At 57.8% G+C, this 19,594-nt stretch overlaps 2 protein-coding genes across 3 annotated transcripts; one reads left to right on the top strand and one right to left on the bottom strand.

Moving 5' to 3' along the window:
• The first annotated feature begins 767 nt into the window (after positions 1-767).
• LOC126060845 (fumarylacetoacetate hydrolase domain-containing protein 2B) lies at positions 768-8,779 on the top strand. Of its 2 annotated transcripts, none has more exons than XM_049857198.1 (8): positions 768-999; positions 2,850-3,097; positions 4,501-4,717; positions 6,471-6,527; positions 6,808-6,970; positions 8,048-8,156; positions 8,296-8,383; positions 8,521-8,779. In XM_049857198.1, exons 2-8 carry the CDS (start codon positions 2,856-2,858, stop codon positions 8,581-8,583), a joined length of 939 nt encoding a protein of 312 aa, XP_049713155.1. In that variant the 5' UTR covers positions 768-999; positions 2,850-2,855; the 3' UTR covers positions 8,584-8,779. The 2 variants fall into 2 exon arrangements, with proteins under 2 accessions (XP_049713155.1, XP_049713154.1); XM_049857197.1 differs by having other exon boundaries at positions 769-999; positions 6,468-6,527.
• Positions 8,780-8,988: 209 nt separating this feature from the next.
• On the bottom strand, positions 8,989-19,192 carry GPAT2 (glycerol-3-phosphate acyltransferase 2, mitochondrial). The gene is made up of 21 exons (XM_049856376.1): positions 19,133-19,192; positions 18,872-18,985; positions 17,768-17,841; positions 17,252-17,356; positions 16,834-16,962; positions 14,602-14,701; positions 14,092-14,225; positions 13,695-13,794; positions 13,384-13,596; positions 12,929-13,051; positions 12,661-12,743; positions 12,160-12,278; positions 11,460-11,530; positions 11,132-11,390; positions 10,820-10,968; positions 10,491-10,568; positions 10,175-10,303; positions 9,970-10,090; positions 9,750-9,815; positions 9,497-9,552; positions 8,989-9,147 (listed from the first exon to the last, which is right to left on the bottom strand). The coding sequence occupies exons 1-21, from the start codon at positions 19,190-19,192 to the stop codon at positions 9,031-9,033; spliced, it is 2,400 nt and encodes a 799-aa protein (XP_049712333.1). The 3' UTR covers positions 8,989-9,030.
• Positions 19,193-19,594: the final 402 nt, after the last annotated feature.

The following is a 19,594-nucleotide window of genomic DNA, read 5'->3' as shown; positions in this document are numbered from 1 at the left end:
ATCTCTTTCTTGGGGCAGAAAAAGACCTTGGTGATCTGGTCCTTGCTCAATTATTGGGCCTCTTGCCCCAGGGCCTGTCACCTTGAACTATCTTTGCTCAGGACCCCAGGAGCCTGGAAAGCTGCGTTGTAACTGCCTGTTTAACCGCCTCTCCACCGGAATGCCTGCTCTCTGCCGGTGGAGATTATGCCGTTTCTTCCACTAACCCACCCTGCGCTCAACATGGTGCATAGGAAGACAGGGCTGCGGAGAGTGGGTGGAAAGCCCGGACCTCGATCGAGAGTCCTGCCTCCACTACTCGCTGCCTGAGTCGTCTTGGGCAAAACGTCTCAGGCCTCAGGTGCTCCAGCAAACATCCCTCCCCTCCCCAACGATGCATCAGAGTCAGAAGGCCCCACATCTGCCTCGGCGTCCAGCGCGCCCTTCTAACTTGGGCTCCGCCACCGCTGTAGGCCCGACGACCAAAACGGCGTCCGGACCAGAGGCCGCGCCCGGGCCAGGCTGAGGCCAGAGAGGCACCGAAGGCGCAACGTTTAAGGAGGACTCAACTCTCGGGGTCGTGTGGGGCCGGGCCGGTGCAGGGCCGCAGCTTCCCCGGCCCGGCCCGGCCCGGCCCGGCCTGCAGTCTCCCCGGCCCGGCCCGCAGCCTGACGAGGCGCGGAGGAGACCAGCCACTCGCCCCGGCTGGGCCGGGACACTCCGCGCGCATGAGTTTGTCGTCAGAGGCCGAGCGCCCCTCTATTGGCCCTTGTCCGGTGACGTCACAGGCGCGCCCGCTCCGAGGACGTCTTAAGGGCTCCGGGGTCGAGCAGCGGGAGGAGCGCTGCGGGGCTCTCGGCCTTTGGTCCCGCAGGAGCTGGGGTTCCCGGGCGGCTGCGGCCATCGGGATCCCGTGGGCAGGGCCTGGCGCCCTCTCACCTTCGGCCCCGGCGGCCCGCCTGCCTGCTCCAGCCCTAGGCCGACAGCGCGGCACGCCCGCGGAGCCGACCGCCGCTGCTGGTAGGTCGGGCCTGGGCCAGGCCGGCGGCGGGTCGGCAGCGCGGGTCCTCCGGCCGGGGGCAGCCCTGGACCCACCCAGCCCTCGGCCGCTTCTGGCCGCGCGGACCTGGGGGGCCTGGTGCGCGCCCAGCGACTGCAGGGCCGGGGCTGGGCAGACGGGGAAACTGAGTTCCAGGCTGGCGGATGGTGGGAAGGGGCGTCTCCGGCTGCCAGGCTCCTGCCGCTGGCGCCTGTTTGCCCAAGGGCCCTGGTGCGGAGTCGGCCTGACCTCGGGCAGTGTTGCACGGCGGTCACGCTGTGACTGGCACCTTGGCAGGTGACTTCACCTTTGTAGTCCTCAGTGACCCCTTCTGTAGGGTGGGGGTGAGGAGAGGTACGGGTGGAATGAGAACCTGCATGTGCCTGTCACGTGGGGTTTATCTTGGCGAGCAGGCCACCGGCCTTATCCCTGACGCAGCAGCCAGCAGGCGGCTAGTTTCCCCGAGCATGGTGACTGCAAGCAGGGCCTCCGTGGGCCTCTGGAGGATCTCCTGCTGGAGGTCCCTACTTGGCACCACAGCCTTCTGGGCTAAAGTGCCCTAGGGATGATGGCGGTGAGGTGGGCCGAAGCTTTTCTCGTGTGCACATCTGGTGTCTGAACCAAGAACTTCAGTGTCACTCGGACTTGGACTGAGGTTGATAATTGCCAGTCTTCCCCAAGTAGTGAGAGATCAATCCCCTGCTTCTGTCATTTGCTCACTTGTTCATTCCACAGAGAGTTCCCCAGGCCTCCTGGGTACGAGGCACAGTGCTGGGCACAGTGGACTGAGCGGTGGATGCGACAGCCATAGGCCCTGAACTCAGGGAGGAGACAGCTCAGGGCTGCCTGTCTGGCCTGGGCCTTGCCCTATATGTCTGCAGCCTCTTCCCTCAGGCAGCCTGGGCTGTTGTCTGGGGAAGCAGGTGGAGGGCTGCTCCTGAAAGACTTGGACATTGGTAGGGGTTCTGGCTTTGTCATGTGAACACTGGGAAGCATCTTAGGCAGGCAGGTAGCAGGATCAAGTTTGCATTTAAAAAATTGCTATGGCAGCTGTGAGGCCAGTCTCACCAGGGGTCCCTTGCCCACACTGGGGCCCCACTCTTGAATTCACATTGTGTTCAGTAGCCTGTTCTGGGCTTAGCTAATTCCTTCTCCTGCTCATGTTAGCCCCGCTCAGCTCAGCATCACTTTCTCAAGGAACTAGACAAAGTCAGGGTCCCTGACCTTCACAGCCCTAGTCACAAGGGCTGAGTCTTATGTCATCAGTCATTAACATCTGTCTCTCCCGTGAGCAGGATGGCGGGGCTGAGTTTGTCTGGCCTACATTGTTTCCCCAATGCGTATGGTGGTCCCAAGCACATTGTAAGATTTCAGGAAGTATTGGTTGAAGGAACGCTGGAATCTCTGGGACCTATTAGCACCTGATATGAAATAGTTGCTTCTCTCTAAATGTTTCATTACGTACACTGAACTGAGCAAAAAATCAACTTATAAAGTATATTAAAAAAAAAAAACTCGCCGTCGAGTCAGTTCTGACTCATAGTGACCCTACAGGACACAGTAGAACTGCCCCATAGGGTTTGCAAGGAGCAGGTGGTGGATTCAAACTGCCAACCTTTTGATTAGCAGTCAAATGCTTAACCACTGTGCCATCAGGGCGCCTATAAAGTGTAGCAGGTGGAAGACCTTGCAAATCTAGGCCACTTCCCATGTGGTGTTCCAGGAGTGAGTGGTGGGGTGAAGGGACTTGGGCTGCAGCTTGAGAAACTTTGGGGATCGTCATGATGGTCCTGGGCTCCCTCTCTCCCCATGACCCACTTTTTCTCTGCAGGCTCTGATGCTGGTCTCTGGTAGAAGGTTGCTCACAGCTCTTCTGCAGGCTCAGAGGTGGCCCTTTCAACCCTCCAGAGAAATGAGACTGGTACAGTTCCACGCACCCCACCTGGAAGGACCTCGCCTGGGCCTGGAGTTAGGGAAGGACAGGGGGGTCATCGACCTCAATGCCTTTGACTCCACACTCCCCAAGACGATGATAGAGTTTCTGGAGCAGGGAGAGGCCACCCTCTCGGCAGCCAGAAAGTAAGTGAACAGGCGGCATGCTCTGCCAGCTGCCCCAGTCCCCCTGCCTCCTCTCACCCCACCCTGGCCCTCTGAAACAGAATCAGCAGGTAGCTCTTCTGCAAGAGAGCAGGTAATCTTTCTCACCTGTTCTCCTAATGACAAGCCTTAGAAATCTTATGGGGCAGCATCCTCAGCCTACAGAGGGGAAAACCGAGGCCTGGGGAAGCTGATTAACCATGCCAAGGCCACACATTTGGTGGTGGAGCCAGGACTCTGCTTCATCACGCTACCTTTCCCTGGGATTGAGTCCCTGCCTGCCTGAGGTGTATGGGGCCTGGGGCCCAAAGAGGCATCTTGGGGAGCAGGGGGAGTTACTGGCTTCTCGGAGGAGAGAGGACTGCAGAGGTTTTCACAAAGAGGGTTGGTTTTTAGGTTTGGGCTAGGTGAGGTGGGGTTTCCCCGAAGCAGGAAGGAGCCCTATGGACACTGACCTAAAAGTGTTGAGGAGGAGTACACTGAAACGACTCTGAGATGTCATTTTCAACTATTAAAAAGCAAAGCTACAAATGTTTGACAGCACACAGCCTTGGTGACAGCAGGGAAAAGCGTATTCTCCCATGTGGATGGTGGGCGTGTTTAAAGCAGTCAGCCATCATGGAGGGCTGTTTGGAAACACCAAAATTACAAGCACACGTAACGTTTGACCCACAATTCTACCTGAAGGACGTGTGTCTGCAGTTCCATCCCTACACGCAGATGCTCTGTGTCCAGGTTTTCACTGCGGCCTTCTCTCTTACAGCATGAGTTGGGAAACCACCTCAGGTCCCTTCTTAGGAAGTTGGCTATCTGTAGGACAGTAATGTGCAGCCATGAGAAAAAAAGAGGGGGCTCTCTGTACACTGTTGTGGAGAGATTCTAAAACACCCTGCTGTGTGTACACAGTGCACACGGAGTAGCTGTGAGGGGCTGCGCAGGAAACTGGTGTCTCCAGGGAGGGGAACCGGGTGACGAGGAGGGTGGGAGGGAGACCTTCCCATTTATACCTTTTGACTTCTCTTACCCAGTTGGGGAAAAGGAAATTAACATTGGTAAATAGTAAGCAGTGCTCTGATTCCATAGGAGAAAAATGTGGCAGTCACCTTCCATAAAGATCACAGACTCGAAAACCCTACCGGGTAGTTTTACTCTGTCCTACAGGGTTGCTATGAGTTGGAATCGACTCAATGGCAACAGGTGTATATGTGCTCTGATTCCAAAGGACAATAGCTGGGCTTGATGTTCACACTGACTCTGAGGGTTGGTAGATCTGGAAGAAAATATTTTAAGAAGTAAAACTTGTAGTTGCTGCAGGGTGCCCCCAGCGTGCCCCCAGATTGCCGATCTGCTCCCAGTCAGGCCTTCTCCTGCTCTGTTCTCTGCAGAGCCCTGACTGCCTCACTGCCGGTCCTGCCATGGTCGGAGGTGACCTTCTTGCCCCCGGTCACACGGCCAGACAAGGTGGTGTGCGTGGGCATGAACTATGTGGACCACTGCAAAGAGCAGAACGTGCCTGTGCCCAAGGAACCCATCATCTTCAGCAAGTTTGCCAGCTCCATTGTGGGGCCCTACGATGAAATCGTCCTCCCGCCCAAGAGCCAGGTGGGTGCCTCCCCACTGCCCTCCCGAGTCACCAGCATGCCCCACAAGGGCAACTGAGCTTAGCATTTAGCCTACAGATGTTCTGCCAGAAGCCACCTGCTGCTCAGCCGTGCACCAGACAGAAACTGCTAGGTATGAGATGATACAGTAGTAAGACTGGCCTCAGAAAAAAAAAAAAAACTAGTGTAGCCTTTTCTGATTATAAAATATACCGTCATTATAAAAAATTAATAAAAAGTCACCCATATTCCCACAACCCAGGGCCCTTGATATTAACGTTTTGCTGTGTATCTTCCCAGTGTTTACTCTGTTCCTGCACATACTTGTACCTTTTACGTTAGACTCCATCGGGAACCCTCTTCAGACCACTCGGGCTTCCACCCTGACGTGTTTGGGTTACTGCACGGTGCTCGGTTGTAGTAATGGCCGTCGGTCAGTCAGTGGTCCCCGTGGCCGAATACTTGAGTTGTTTCCAGTTGCTTCTATAAGTGATGTTGCAGCGAACATTCTTATAGGAAAGACTTAGCACATCTATGGATACATGACTATTTCCTTTGAACAGACTCTTGGAATTCAGATGTCAGGGTCAAAGTATAGGCAGCGTTTAAACACTTAAGAAATTCTGCCAAACTGACCTTCAGAAAAGCTATGAAAGCAGTTCACACATCCACCAGCAGGAGATGTACCCTTGCCAACAACAGCTTAGTTCTTCCTTCAAATTTGTATTTTAGGAATATTTTGGAAATTAGTGGCCAATGAAGATTTACCTGCTTTTCACCTGATTTACTGTTAACATTTTGCCACGTTTGCTTTTTCTCTCTCCACATACTTCGTTTTTTGGTGAGGGAGAACATTTCAAAGTAGGTTGCAGACTTTAAGGTAATACACTGTAAAAACCTCATGCATATCCTACAAATAAGGACAACTTCCCACCTGACCATAATACCATTATCGCAACTTAGAAAATCCACATGGATAGTATCTGGTTCTCTTTAGAGGGGCAGGGCCTCAGAGACTGAGATCTGGGTGCTGGGTATGTGTGTACCAACCCTGACTGGCCGTTAGAAACAGCGGTCAGTTTGAAAAGGCTAGACTCTGCCTGTGTCTCAGCAGCACTGCTTCGCTTATGGGAGAGGCCGAGCATTCTCACTGCTCTGCCTCTGGGAGAGGCCGAGCGTTTTCACTGCTTTGCTTATGGGAGAGGCCGAGCATTTTCACTGCTCTGCCTCTGGGAGAGGCCGAGCGTTTTCACTGCTTTGCTTATGGGAGAGGCTGAGCATTTTTTCATGTTTTGTGGCAGGTGTAGTTCTGTGAATTGCTTATTCAAGCCCTTTGCCCATATCTGAGATGTTGATTTTTTCACACTGCATTTAAGTGAGTTAATACATTAAAGCACTTAGGATGGTACCTGGCACACGGGAGGGTTACAGACCATCAGCTATTATTATTGTTTGGAAATGCGCTTTACATATAAAGGATATTCATCCTTTGCTGCAAGACTTGAGACTGGCTTTTAAACTCAGTCCCGACAGGTTGCTCTCCTAGCGACAGCGGGGAGGTGCGCCCCAAGTCAGCGGTGTTGCCTGCTGTTGCCCAGAGCTTATGGGTCCACAGGTCACGCCTCCCCTATTGCCCACTCCACTGTGGGTGGTGGTGATTGTAAACGTGGGCCGGCAGCTGCTCCCCACGGTTAGTGGATGGGAACTGGCCCAGAGCCGCGGCAGCTCATGTGTCTGTTCACACCCTCCAGCAGGTGGACTGGGAGGTGGAGCTGGCCATCATCATTGGGAAGGCAGGCAAGCACATCCAGGTGAGGTGGAACGGGTGGGCTCCCAGGTGAGAGTGGCACAGAGGCCCCACGTGTGCCTCTGCTAGTGCTGACCTTGCTCAGCAGCACGGAGGAGCCAGCTATCCTGGCTGAGAGAGGTGGTCAGCACCCACCTGCTCCCTGATGCTCTTACCCTCCCTTACCTACCACACTTGGCTGGTTTTGGTACCTGCGGTGGGATAAAGGCTTGAGATCTTCTGTCACCGGCTTTGTTGTCGCCCGTGATCTAACCTCCAATATGGCCAAACTCCCTCCCCCACAGGCCACAGATGCCATGGCTCATGTGGCTGGCTTCACTGTGGCCCACGATGTGAGTGCTCGGGACTGGCAGATGGGACGCAATGGAAACCAGTGGCTGCTGGGAAAAACCTTTGACACCTTCTGCCCCCTGGGCCCTGCTTTGGTTACCAAGGATAGTGTACCAGGTAGGTCTCTATATGCCCACATGGTCTCTGCACCTGGCTTCTACCCATGCAGGGATACCTCAGTGTAAGGGTCTACCCAGGAAGCAGGCAGGCATGCTGGGTGCCATCAGAACAGAACCCGAACTCACAGCTGCCCTTCTGCTGCCTCCTTAGAGAGCACATCTCCCAGCCCCGGGCACGGGCTCTCCGCGGGCCTCCCCCCACCTACAGGAGACAGCCAGAGGTGGTGACGTGGCAGTTCCAATACCAACCCTGGCATTCAGGAAGTGGGTTATAGAGAGCAGTGGCCACTCACGGGTGGGCCAGGGTTCCTCTAGCTGCAACCACCTGGACAGCCTTTAAGTTGAGAGAAAGCAAAACTGGCTGTGGAGCATGGCAGAAGAGGCTGTCACAAAACCCATGCGTTTTCCTCAAGGGAAAGGCAAGGGCACCGACGGGCCCTAAGGGGGCTGCTGTGTGAGCCGAGCAGAACTGAAAGCTGCAGGGATGCAGCCTGCAGGAAGGACAGTGGGCAGAGTGCAACTCTAAACCCATAGCTGCTGCCGCCATCCGTACTAGGCAGGTCCAGTCCCCAGGACTCAGCCACGCTAAGGGCCTCAGTGTAGCCCAGCACCCCTGCAGAGCCAGAGTCATCAGAAAGTAAACCGTGTCCCAGCTTTCCTACTTAAGGAATGTATATATGTGTAAGCGAGTCGATTAGCCAGGGCTCCGTTACGGGTTACTCACACTACCAACGTCAGGTGTGTGGGCCTTCACCGTCCCTGCATGTGCTGTTAAGCTCTAGCCATTCTTCTCCTCTCCACATGGGGCCACCCAACACCTGGTGGTTATGAAGCAGGACTACTGCCGGGCACTGTGGGGGGTTGCGCGGCTGCAGGGAGAGTAAACGGGGGCCTCTGGCCTGAGGTGGCCAACGTGTACTGAGAGAATTACAGGCAGGGAGTGCCAGGTCACACGCAGGGGACCCGGAGGCACAGCCCGTTCACCCAACAAGTCAGGAAACCTCTTGATGCTTTCATGCTCTGAGGGCGGGGACTTGAAAACGTGATGGCCCCAAGGCTCTCCTTTGCACTTCAGACCCGCACAACTTGAGGATCTGCTGCCGCGTCAACGGGGAGCTGATGCAGAACAGCAGTACCAGCCGGATGGTGTTTAAGACGGAAGAGCTGATCGCCTGGGTCTCGCAGTACGTGGGGACGGGGCCTGTCTTGGCCCGCCCCGTCCTGCCCCCACAAACACCCACGGCCTGAGTGAGCGCCCCGTCCGTCTGTCCATCTGTGCTACCTCAGCCAGTGGCCTCACCTGGCCTGTCTGCTTTGCTCCAGGTTCGTCACTCTTTACCCAGGGGACGTCTTCCTGACTGGGACCCCTCCAGGTGTTGGTGTGTTCAGGAAGCCTCCGGTCTTTCTCAAGGTAGGCTGCTTAAAAGGAACGGGAGCAAGCACCCAGGAGGCATGGCAGGCTTGGCTCGACTTGTGACGTTCCAGCCTGTGCATGCATAGGGGCATGTGGGAAGCTGAAGGACTGACGCCCAGCCTGCTCTGTTACAGAAGGGAGATGAGGTCCAGTGTGAGATTGAAGAGCTGGGTGTCATCATCAACAGGGTGGTGTGAGGGCTCCTGCCGCAGGCCCTGGACTTACGAGCAGGTGCCCAGGGGAAGGCCCAAGGCCAGGCGCGGGTGCGTGAGCCCCTTGAGGCCCTCCTCCTGACAGAAGGGAGGGGGATGGCACTCCCTCAATAAACTTCTCAGGCCAGAGCAGCAGCTGAGCTTCTGCGACTGTCTTAGCATTTGTTTCAAGGAGTGAGCTAGGGCGTTCTCACAGGGCTGGGGAAGTAAAGAGCAGACACAGATACACCAAAAAGATGCTGCTGGGCTGGGGAAAAGGAGTCATCCAGTCCCCGTTTATCATGCCAAAGGATGGAGAAAGCAAGAAGCAAAGGACGAAGCCCAAAGATCTGACAGTCCAGCTTAGTATCTGCCAGGCGCTTCTCCGTCTTCTGGCTCTGGACACAGCTATGTTCTGGGCTGAGCAGTCTCAGCTTGGGCGCTGCCCGTGTCCTAGCTACAGATGAACTGCCGGATGAACCGCTCCAGCTTTTCCTGACTGTCTCGGCTGGCGAATGTCGGCGACAGGTGGAGTACGGGGCCTGCAGGGCTTGGCATCTCCTGCAGCACCTGGGGCAGGAAAGGGCTGTGAGCATGCTCACCAGGGGGAATGCGCCCAGGAAACCCCAGTGGAACTCTGGCCCCTTAAGCCTCAGTATGCTGCCTTATCTCAAACCACCCCAGGCCCCACCTGGGAGTGTTTCGGAGAACAAGAGGGGCAGGAGAACCATCCTACCTTCTCCAACCTGCTGTCAGCACACCTGTTCCTAGGAGACACTGGGTCAGTCCCAGGCTCTTAATGAGGCATCGTCAGGGTAAACCCCTGCACAGCTGAGTTTCGCTAAGCAGCTCAGTCAGGTGTATGGGGCTGGGGGTGGGAGGTGGGGCGACAGGCGGATGGTGAGCCTGGGCTTCTTACCCCTAAGTCTCTGAAGGTCCAGACAGCACTGGCAGCAAGTTTTGGGTCCACACACTCTGAGGGAAGAGAAAAGTAAAGGCTGGGGGGGTGGGAGCTAGGGAGCCATGGGGCACAGGCTGGTCCAGAAGGCCCTCTACTCAGTGGCCCTCCTTGCCTGGAGTTGGGCTGCCAGTGCCCAGCAGGGGGCAGCAGCCAGCAGCAAGGCCACCGTGGCTTCCTTCCCAGGAGCTTGGGCTCCCTGGTTGCTACTCACCAAAGAACCCTTCCTCCTGGGCGCTGACCTCTAAGAACTGGAACAGCTGCTCTGTGTAGCCCGCCTCTGTGGGCAAAGCAAGACCTAGACCTGGGCCCTGCACACGCCCCCACCACGAGCTCCCAGCCTGAGGACTGCAAGGGCAGTGAGGGCCTGCACCCGTGACAGGGCTCAGCTGGCCTGGGGACACTCCCAGGACTCAAGGCCAGGGAGGCCTCACCTGTATCGGGAAGCTGCCCCTGGCAGAGAAAGGTGGCAGCTTGTGCAAAGGCCCTGAGCAGTGGGCTGAGCAGGCGGCAGAGGAAGAGGAAGAAGTCAGGGCAGCGTGACTGCTGGCTGAGCTGGAGGAGGCAAACACCAGGGTGAGGGGTGGCTCCCACTGCTGGCCTACCACCTCCCTCCCTGGGTGGCTTCTCCCAGCGCACCCTGAAGTACCGGCCTTCGGCCTCCTCAAAGTCATCGCTGTCACTATCAGTGAAGTCCCCAGTTGGTTTCCACAGCAGCTTTGCACTCAAACGTCGCCCTGTGTCACAGGCCAGCCGGGACCCTGGGGTCTGGGGGCCATGGGAGGCACTGATCACTGCCAGGCTCTGCCCTGCTCCACCTGCTCGTCCGGGGCCTGTCCCTCCCCCCTCCCCACAAGCACACATGGAGCAGAAGCCTGTGGGCAGCTGTCACTCTGGGGGAGGCTGAAAGAGCCCATGCCCCAAGGAGGGTTTAGTCTCCACCCGCCCTGTCTACCTCCTCAGCAACCAGCAGGCCACACTGGATGAGCCGGTCCAGCACCTCCTGGCCGTAGCAGTAGGAAGACTGGCAGGGCTGGGGAGAGGGGCACCACATGGCCTCGGCAGAGCCAGGCACACGGCAGGGCTGGGGAGAGGGGCACTACGTGGCCTCGGCAGAGCTGGGCACACGGCAGAACTGGGGAGAGGGGCGCTCTTCCACGTGGCGCGGGCGCACGGCAGGGGCTGGCCAGAGGCAGGGCGCCATGGGTGGTCTCGGGATGGGGCTCCGCAGGGACAAGCAGGAGGGGCGGGACCAGGGCCGAGCTGGGCTGCAAGAGGCCTGACCTGCAGAAGCAACAGGTCCTGAGGCAGCAGGTGCAGCAGCAGCAGGACCTGGCGGTACAGCTCGCTCTGGCTCAGCAGCTCCGCGCCCTGCAGCTCCCCGCGCCCCTCGGGTGCCGCTCTGGCTGCCAGCAGCCCCCGCACAGCACAGGCTGGGGCAGAGGGCCAGGTAGGAGGGTGGGCACGCGGCCGGAAGCCGTGCCCCGCGCCCCACACCCCGCCTGCCCTGCGCTCCGCACCCCGCACGCACACCCCGCCTGCCCTGCGCTCCGCACCCCGCACGCACACCCCGCCTGCCCCGGCCCCCCAGCTCACCGCCCACGGCCTCGCTCAGGAAGGCAGGCAGCAGCTCGGCACTCCGGCGCGCTAGGTGTGCCAGGCCCGGGCCCGGCCGCGGCACCACCACCAAGTCCCCCTGGCGGACGCGCAGCAGGACCACGTGTGCCCGCAGCAGGCTCAGCGCGTGCTGCACGAGGCACCGGAGCTGCCCCGAGAAGCCCACGTCGAAGCCGCGCAGCAGGGTCTCCTCCGTCAGCCAGGAGAACTCGCCCAGCAGCCGAGACAGGAACACACCCTGGGGGGGGGGGCAGAGGGCTGAGCGGGAGGCCGCACCCCGCCCCGGGCCCCTCACACTCCGCCCTACCTTCTGGTGCCTGAAGAGCAGCAGCGTCGCCATGATGGCCGTGCTCATCACCGCTGAACTCGCCACGCTGGCTGCGGCCAGGGAAGGGGGTGCCGGTCAGGGATCCAGACCAGCAGCCTGGTCCTTCCGCTGTCTGGCAGATTTTCCCAACCAAGAAAGCTCCCTGCCTCTCTGGCAGCAGCCACGACCCCAACCCCTGAAGGAGGCGGGCAAGGCCTGCTGCCTGGTCCCACCCTTCCCGGTGGACAATCACCATTTATCAAATACGGGCCGAGAGCAATCAGACAATTCTGTTCAAAGACCTCTGAGCCAGGCACCGTGGCAGCTGCCTTACATATGCGACTCTAGCCAGTTAACATCATCCCCATTTCCAGTAAAGAAACGCAGGCTCAGGAGGGGAAGTGACCCCACGACGGGCTGGGTGTGAGCAGCTAGTCGGGACCTGGCACCGCCTGCACCGCACGGCAGCACCCTGCGGGCAGGCAGCCCGTGTGCACTCCCTCAGCAGCCCCTCACGCCCTCCGTGGCTGCCTGCAGAGAAAGGAGGATGCTCCACGGGGCCGGGGGAGGACCCCATTCTTCCCTGATGACCCTTCCAAGTGCACCACGCAGGGAGGGCAGATCCTGCTGCAGAGATGCACTCGGAACGGAGGACCTGACAACTGGCCAGCCCAGAGAGAAGAGGAACCAGCTCCCCCACCATGCAAGACGTGACGGCTCAGCCTTCTGACCAGGAGCTGGTCCTCTTCCTTCAGGGCCAGGAGGGGCCCGGTCACCGGGGTCCACTCCTGCTCCTTCTCCGTGTCTGGGACAACGGTCCTGGGATAAAGACAAGTGACAGGAAGAAGGGATCAAACCTAAAAACAAGACTTCCTTCCCCCAGACTTCCAAAGGTTAAGGCTGTTTCCCCACCTTGGCCCTAGAGCAAAGGCTGTGTCCAGGGCTATGTACCATGCCCCAGACCCAATCACAGCAGGGAGAGACACCTGGTACTGTTCTGCTGGACAGCCCAAGGATTTCTGGTGAGCGAAGGCTGAAGCTGACGACATGTGTATGTGACACAGAGACGCGGTGTTTTGTGTGTGCACGCGCGTGTGTGTGTGTTGAGAGAGAGAGATGCGGCCCAGGGAAGGGCTTGTCAACTACACAGCTGGGACCGGAGGGCTGCCCCACGCCCCAGCCCCACGCTGCTGGCTCCTACCACTGGCCCAGCACGATGGGCTGCAGCAGCTGCTCCAGGGTCTGCCTGCTGCCCCAGCAGCTTCTGGCGTTGTTGGTGTATTCCTGCCCAGAACAACAGGGCTCTCAGGTGGCCTGCCCTGGCCCACCACGACACCTGCACACAGCCCACCTGAGGAGGTCAGGGCGAGCCCTGCAGGGGCTTTTAGGACCAGACCACGAGAAGCCCCAGAACAGACTACTTGGAGTTCAAAGTAAGTATTTCCAGCCTTGCCTGATGGGCTCCCTACCTGCAGGGAGAAGGGCTGGGCCAGGTGCACGCGGACACAGGCCCGGTGGCTGTGGCCCCAACAGCTGCGCAGGCTCCGCAAGATGGCCAGGGCTCCTGTCCACAGCCCCAGCGGGGTCGAAGCCTGCAGGGCAGGAGAGGCTGAGCGTGCTGGCACGTGTGGGCTGCCAACCCCACCCCACTCTCCAGAGGCACGTCCTCTGGTCCCAGCCTGCTCGGCTTTCTCTCGGGCCCAGCTGAAGCAGGAGCAACCCTCCTTTGCAAGAGCCTTTGAAAATGAAATGAGACTATGACCACAGTGGCCTTGGCAAGTGCTGCAGGACGACTGCAGGGAGTAGATGCTTTGCACCCCTTCTGACCCCAGCCCTGTGGGGACTGAACCATAGGACACAATACTGTGCCTCCTGTCTGGAGCTGGTATCCACCTGGGGGTCCCAAGGGGCAGGAGGGTCTCACGTGGTGTACGTCAGGCAGTACGTCTGGAGCCAGGTCATAGGTGACAGCCACTGGCAGCACCACTGCATCTGGGACGATGGCTGCCTGGACCGCTTGCACCACCACTCCCAGCCAGGCCTGGCCTAGGGCTGACAGCCGTGGCCCCCGGACCCCAGGGGGCTCCTCCAGGAAGATAAGCAGGGGCTGCCCGCTGACCAGCAGCTGCTCTATGGCCTTGGAGGCAGGGAGAAGGGGGTGGGCATGAAGGCCAGATCAGAAACAGACCCCTGTACCCTTGGCCTGCCCCATCCACAACCAATGTGGGCACTTACAGCCTGAACCACAGCCCTGGCAAGGACCCCCTCAGAGCTGTCCAGGGAGAGGTTGGCCTCTGGAGGCAGGAAGAGGCCCCCCAGCTTCCTCAGCAGAGCTCTGTGGGTACAGGGCAGAACTTGATGAAAGAAGGGGTTCCAGAAACAGGAACGAGCAAGTCACTGACAACCTCGGCCCACTGAGAAACAGCCTGGTCCTGCCTGAACAACCCACCCAGGTATGGCCCTAGAGCCTGTAGCTGACCCTCTGTCTGGGCCCCACAGACTGAAGAAGGTTGGGAGCAAAGAGGCCAGAAAGAGGGCCTTTGGGGAGGCACCAACTCCCCATGCATGCCCCCACGTACTCCTGTCTCAGTCTATGGACATCCCCCGTGTGTCTATGGGCACAGGCTTTTACCTGAGGGCAGGGGAGCAGGTGTGGGGGTTCCAAGCCACACGGAGCAGGCCCAGGCCCTGGGTGAGGAGCACGAAGGGCAGCAGGATCCCATCCAGGAGAGACTTGTGGGTGGAGAGGAGGACGAGCGGCGAGCCCTACTCCAGTGACAGGCAGAGGGAGTGCCAGGCTGCCCCCACCCTGAAGATAGGGAGCAGACACCCAGCAGCCTCCACACCCAGGGCAGCCCCAGAGGGAGAAGGCTCAGCGGAACACTTCTTCCTTCTGAGCACGTTTCCCAAAGTGGACCTTTTTCAACAATTGTCAAAGTAATACACTGATATAATGGTTAAGACCACGATGAAAAGACGTTAGAGACAGCCCCGTGGGAGCAGGACCGTGAGACACTATGAGGAGGTCGCCAAAGAGCAGAGGATTTTTTCCACCAGCTGACGGGGCTGGTCCTGATGTTAGGGCTTAGTCTAGTTTCTGCTCCCGCCATCCCCGTCCCAGTCCCGTGGAGGGCAGCCTTACCGCCTGGGCGGCCTTGTGAGCCATCTTCACGTGACCCTTGTGGAGCTGCACGTTCATGAAGAGGCAGTTCAGGAGCCGCAGCAGCACCCAGCTGAAGAGCCTGGGGAGCAACGCTCGGCCTGAGGTCTGGCAGGATGTCACCATCCAACAGGCACAGCACACAGCACCCGCTGACCAGCAATCCTCTAAGGCTCTCCCCATTTCATAGGAGAAGAAAGTGAGGCTCAGAAAGGGTAAAGGAACTGCTTTAACAGCAAAGAAAGCTAAGAGCTAGTGGTGCTGGCCTGACACCAGATCCCACAGCTGCTAGGCTATGGTGCTCTCTCGTAAGACCTCCCCGTCCAGCTGCCTCCCGTGAGCCTCAGAGCATCTCCCCACCTCCATTTGCCATAAAGCAATCTACAGGACCAAGGCACTCTCCCAGTATAACCCAGCCTGCGCTCTGCAAACTGCTGGGCAAAGCAGAATAAAAAGGGAGGGCTTGGTGATAGAAGAGGAATGGGGATAACCGAAGGGGCAAAGTCCTTGGGGAGAGGGGCTGCCCAGAGGCCTGATGGGGAGAACAGCTTTACTGAGGCAGGAAGAGGACCATGTAGATGCAGTTAGTATAGAGACACGGTGGGACAAGCAGCACGTCCTCATCCGCTGGCTTCTATTTCTCTGTGAAGCATGGGATGATGACATCAGTCAGTAGTGGAGCGCTGTGTGTCCGTCTGAGAGTTGCAATCATAAAGGAAACTAGTCTACCTGGCTGTGTTTTTCTCTAACAATGTTTGGCTGCTTAGGTGAATGTACAGAGAAGGCAGGTAGCTGTGTTCACACAGAACTGGGGTTCTGCCCAGGGACTTATTCACCAGGGGAAGCAGGTGGTGACCACAGTGTTTGCCCGCTCTGGTAAACACGCCATCCAGCTCCCTGGTGATGAACCATGGAATCTAAGCTAGGCGAGAGGGGCCTGATGGCTGGCGTCAAGGGGCTCGGTCAGGTCAAGGGACTGGAAGTCTCAACAAAGTCAAAGAACCATGGCAGTGGATGCCAGGGTGAGGGGACCAGCAACCTCCACTCCTGTCCTTGCTCAGTCCATCTCTCAGCACCTTCAAGACAGCTGACCTCGACACACGCAGTCCTGAGCTCTTTCACTTGGTGACTTCATCCGTCCCCTCGACTATAAACATCATCTGTATGCTAAACCTCTGTAAACGTATACCCCCGGCTCCAGCCTCTTCCAACTCCAGACTCACGTGTGCTACTCACTCCTCGGAGTCTCTGTGAGCATGCCAGGTATCTGAAACTATGTCCAAAACACCCTTCCTGGACCAGACTGGCTCGCTCCTCACCAAGCCTGTCTCCTCCGCATACACCAACAGTTGCTTGGCCAGAAATCCAGTTGTTCTGTGACTTCTCCCTTCCCCTCACTGCCCAACCCCACCATTCGAACCCTCATCCAGCTCTGTTATCTCACCTTGATCCTTCAAGCCACTTTTCTCAACCTCCACTGTCAGCACCCTATCTGAGCCATCACCACCTCTCACCTAAGCTAACAAAACGGCCTCGTGAATGGTCTCCTGTCTCTACTCCTGACCTCAATCCATCATGTTGTCACTCCCTGCTCAAAGCCCTTCACTTGGTTTTCACTGCACTTAGATGTCAAATCCAAACTTCTTCTGTGGTCCTCTGTGATCTGGTCCTTCCGCCTCTCAGTTACATCTCAAACAACTCTTTCCCTCCTTTGCCAGGTTCCAACCACATCAGCTTTCTTTTAGCTTCTAGAACAAACCAAGCCCTTTCCTGCCCAGGGGGCTTAGCTCAGGCAGGTTCCTCTATTAGGAACTGTTCCCCCATCCCTGCTCTCCTAAGGCAGGCTCCTTCTCTTCCTTCAGGCCTGGTTTACAAGTCTCTTCCTCCCCCAGATAGTCTCAGCATTTGCCTCTTTTTCCTTCTTCTTGCAGTTGTTTGTACCTCAGTATACTCTAACCTGTATCCCACCTCTGTGTCCTGAACAGTGCCCTACACCTAACAGCTCAGACACATGCTGTGTGAGCACGTGGTGGTGACCCCCTTCCCTCAGTGGGAAGGGGAGCCAGGTGGTGACCGCAGTGTTTGTCCACTGTGGTAAACACACCACCCAGCTCCCACAGGAGTGCAGTCCTCCCCTTCATCAAGCCCAGACGCCCCCCACACGCCATAAGGGCAGAGTCCCCCCAAGGGATGAGTGTCCCTCAGCACAGTTACCTGAGCAGCAAGGGGCAGGGTGGGGCCTGGATGTGGTCCAGGATGCGTTGTACCTCTTTCTTCACGAGACCTGGCACCTGCCCTTCCCCAGCCCCTCCCGGGGCCCTCCCCGAGATGATGTTCTGTATCCTGTGGTATGGGGAGCAGGGGGAGGGTGTCAGGCTGAGGCAGGCCAGGCTCTTACTCTGATCCACCTGCTGAGGTTCCCACGGCCTCTCAGGTCACTGCCCCCTGCCCACCGCCTCCCTAGGGCACATCCTCCACCCTCCCCATAATCTCTACGGAAGGGCCCCAGGCAAAGCTGTCACTCTAGAAACCTCTCCCCAGCCAGCCTCGTCAGCCACCCCTGCCTAGAGCCTTTGCCATCTCTTCAAGTACCTCAAAAGTACCAGCCAGAGCCCAGCCTCTGCCTCCTTACCCAGGGCTTTCCATGATCTTCTGCGGGGCATCCCGGCAGGGGGGTATATGCTGTTCCATCGACCACAGAAAATAGCACAGCCTCCGAACCAGCCAGCCCCGAAACCTGGGCCCAGCCCCCAGAGCCAGCAGGAAGAACTTTTAGAGAGAGCCCACTCTCACCCACCAGGGCCCACAGAGGACTATCCAAGCAAGATGGGATACCACCCCAGGAACATCCCAGGATCTAGTTCCAGGAATGCTGGGGTTTGGCTCATCACAGAGCAGGAAACAGAATCGCCTGCCTGCACCCTATTTCCACCCCGCTCCCAATGAGTGGGTGGGGTTCAGGGCCTGACTTCCAGGGGAGCAATCAAAAGCTGCTCACAGAAAAAACTACAGGTGAGCACCAAGCCTGGCTCCCTGGCCTACAGGTGTGCAGCACAGGACTTGAGCCCTTCTTTTTCCATCAGAAAAAAATGGCACCCAAGCAGGGACCCAGCAGCCCTCAGCCCACCCTACCCGCAGCCCTGGCTACCTGGTGTTCTCCTCCTTCACCAAGATCACATCACAGAAGCCTAGATCCGTTACGCTTCTGTGGAAGAGGGATTCCTGCCCGAGAGAGGAAGAACAGCATGTCTGGGGGGGTCTTCACAGACCGGCAAAGGTACAGCCCTACCCCACTCCTCTTGTCTTTGCCTGAGTCTATCAGATCTAACAAGACACAAGGCTTTAATCACAGCGTTTCCCAAAAGATGTCTAGCCCCAGATCCTGCAGACTGGCTCAGGAAAAAGGTTCCCTGGTCAAACTGGGAAGCACTGTGTTCTGTACAGAACAACCTGTTTGAAGAGTAGCATATTAAGCACTGAAAGGCCCTGTAGGAAAGAGACCTTGACAACCCTGCTTCACTCAGCTTTCCCCAAATTTATTTTGATCACAGAACCCTTTTTTGGGTGATATTTATTAATAACCTATAAAACTGGTGAAATCTGGAGAAAGAGAGACAAATCTCCCTGCATCACTTGGGCACAAATGTTCATGGGTGTGCATGCGTGTGCACACACACACATTGCCCCCCTCTCCACTAGGGGAACAAATCCTCTTGTCCTTCAGGGCCCTCCTCTGGGTACTGTGTACCTGACACCCCTCTACTCTCCTGCGGAGCTCCTCACACTGCGATTGTGTGTTAACACTGTCCTTCTCACCAGTCTCAACAGCAGAAGACACATAGCCTGGAGCTCCACCAGAACCCTCGGCCCCATCGCACCAGCACATGGCACGGACGCACAAGGGGCCTTTAAATGGGCTGGATGCTGTGGGGAAGTCTATGAGTGGGCGAGTGTCCCCAAGCTGAATACCAGCACTCGTGCAGGCACAGACAGACCCCAACTCTCTGGTCATGCCCCGCCTTCTCAAGCCCTCTGCACTTCCCCACCTGACTTCCAGGCCTGGAGAGCCAGCCACAGCCCAACACCACACCAACACCAGTGCATCCATTGCCCTGAAAGGTGAGCAGAGAGGCGTGGGGCAGGGGACGGCCAGGGCTTGGAAGGACAAAGGAAGTGGCTTTCCAGAGCCATGGCTCCCAAAGCCAGGCTACCCCAAGCTTCCCATGGTGGGGCCTGGCCCACCATCACTCACCCAGCTCTTAGGAGTACAGGTCTGGCAGCAGCGACCCACAAAGGGACGGTACTTTCCCAGGAATGGGGTGACAGCCTCCAGCTTCATCCCAAAGCCTGAGGACCACAGGCTGGTCTGGAAAAGGGCCATAGGGAGAGGTGAGAGGATGAAAAGTGCTTGGCAGAGGGAGGGATGCTCCAGGAGTGGGGGCCCAACCAAGCTACAGGAGAGTGGGTAGGTGATGGGAGAGCATACTCTGGGAATGGGAAGGTACCACACTACCTCCCGGCCGTTGTGTCTCCTCCCCTCATCCTGCTGGGTCTGGAGCCTGGCTTCCAACATGGTGTCCATAAGGGCCTAGGAGATCCAGGAACCAGCTGCCTCTGCCTCTCTTCACAGGGACCTGAGCTGGGGACAGGTAGAAGGATGGCCTGGAGTCTGGGCCATAGTCCAGGGTCCCTGGACTGATTCCCAAGCCCCTAACCCCAAGACAGACAGACAACACCCAAGCTGAAAGTGATGAGGAGAACCTGGGCTAAAAGCTGGAAAACAGGCTTAAACCAAAGCCCCACCCCATTCCATACTAGTCCCACCAAGAAGCCAGCTGTCCTCAAGAGGCCTCACAGGGTCCAGGTTAGAGGCTCCCTCAGGCCAACATGAAGGGATCGGCTGTCCCAGCATCAAGACCTACCATGCCACTTCCCAGCAGAAACGGGGGAGTGCTGAGACCCAGGCCCCTCCCGT

Source organism: Elephas maximus, chromosome 17 (genome assembly GCF_024166365.1).
Source record: "Elephas maximus indicus isolate mEleMax1 chromosome 17, mEleMax1 primary haplotype, whole genome shotgun sequence".
NCBI classification, from domain to species: domain Eukaryota; kingdom Metazoa; phylum Chordata; class Mammalia; order Proboscidea; family Elephantidae; genus Elephas; species Elephas maximus.
The sequence above is the reverse complement of the archived record's forward strand: the minus strand, read 5'-3'. Positions and strand labels throughout refer to the sequence as shown.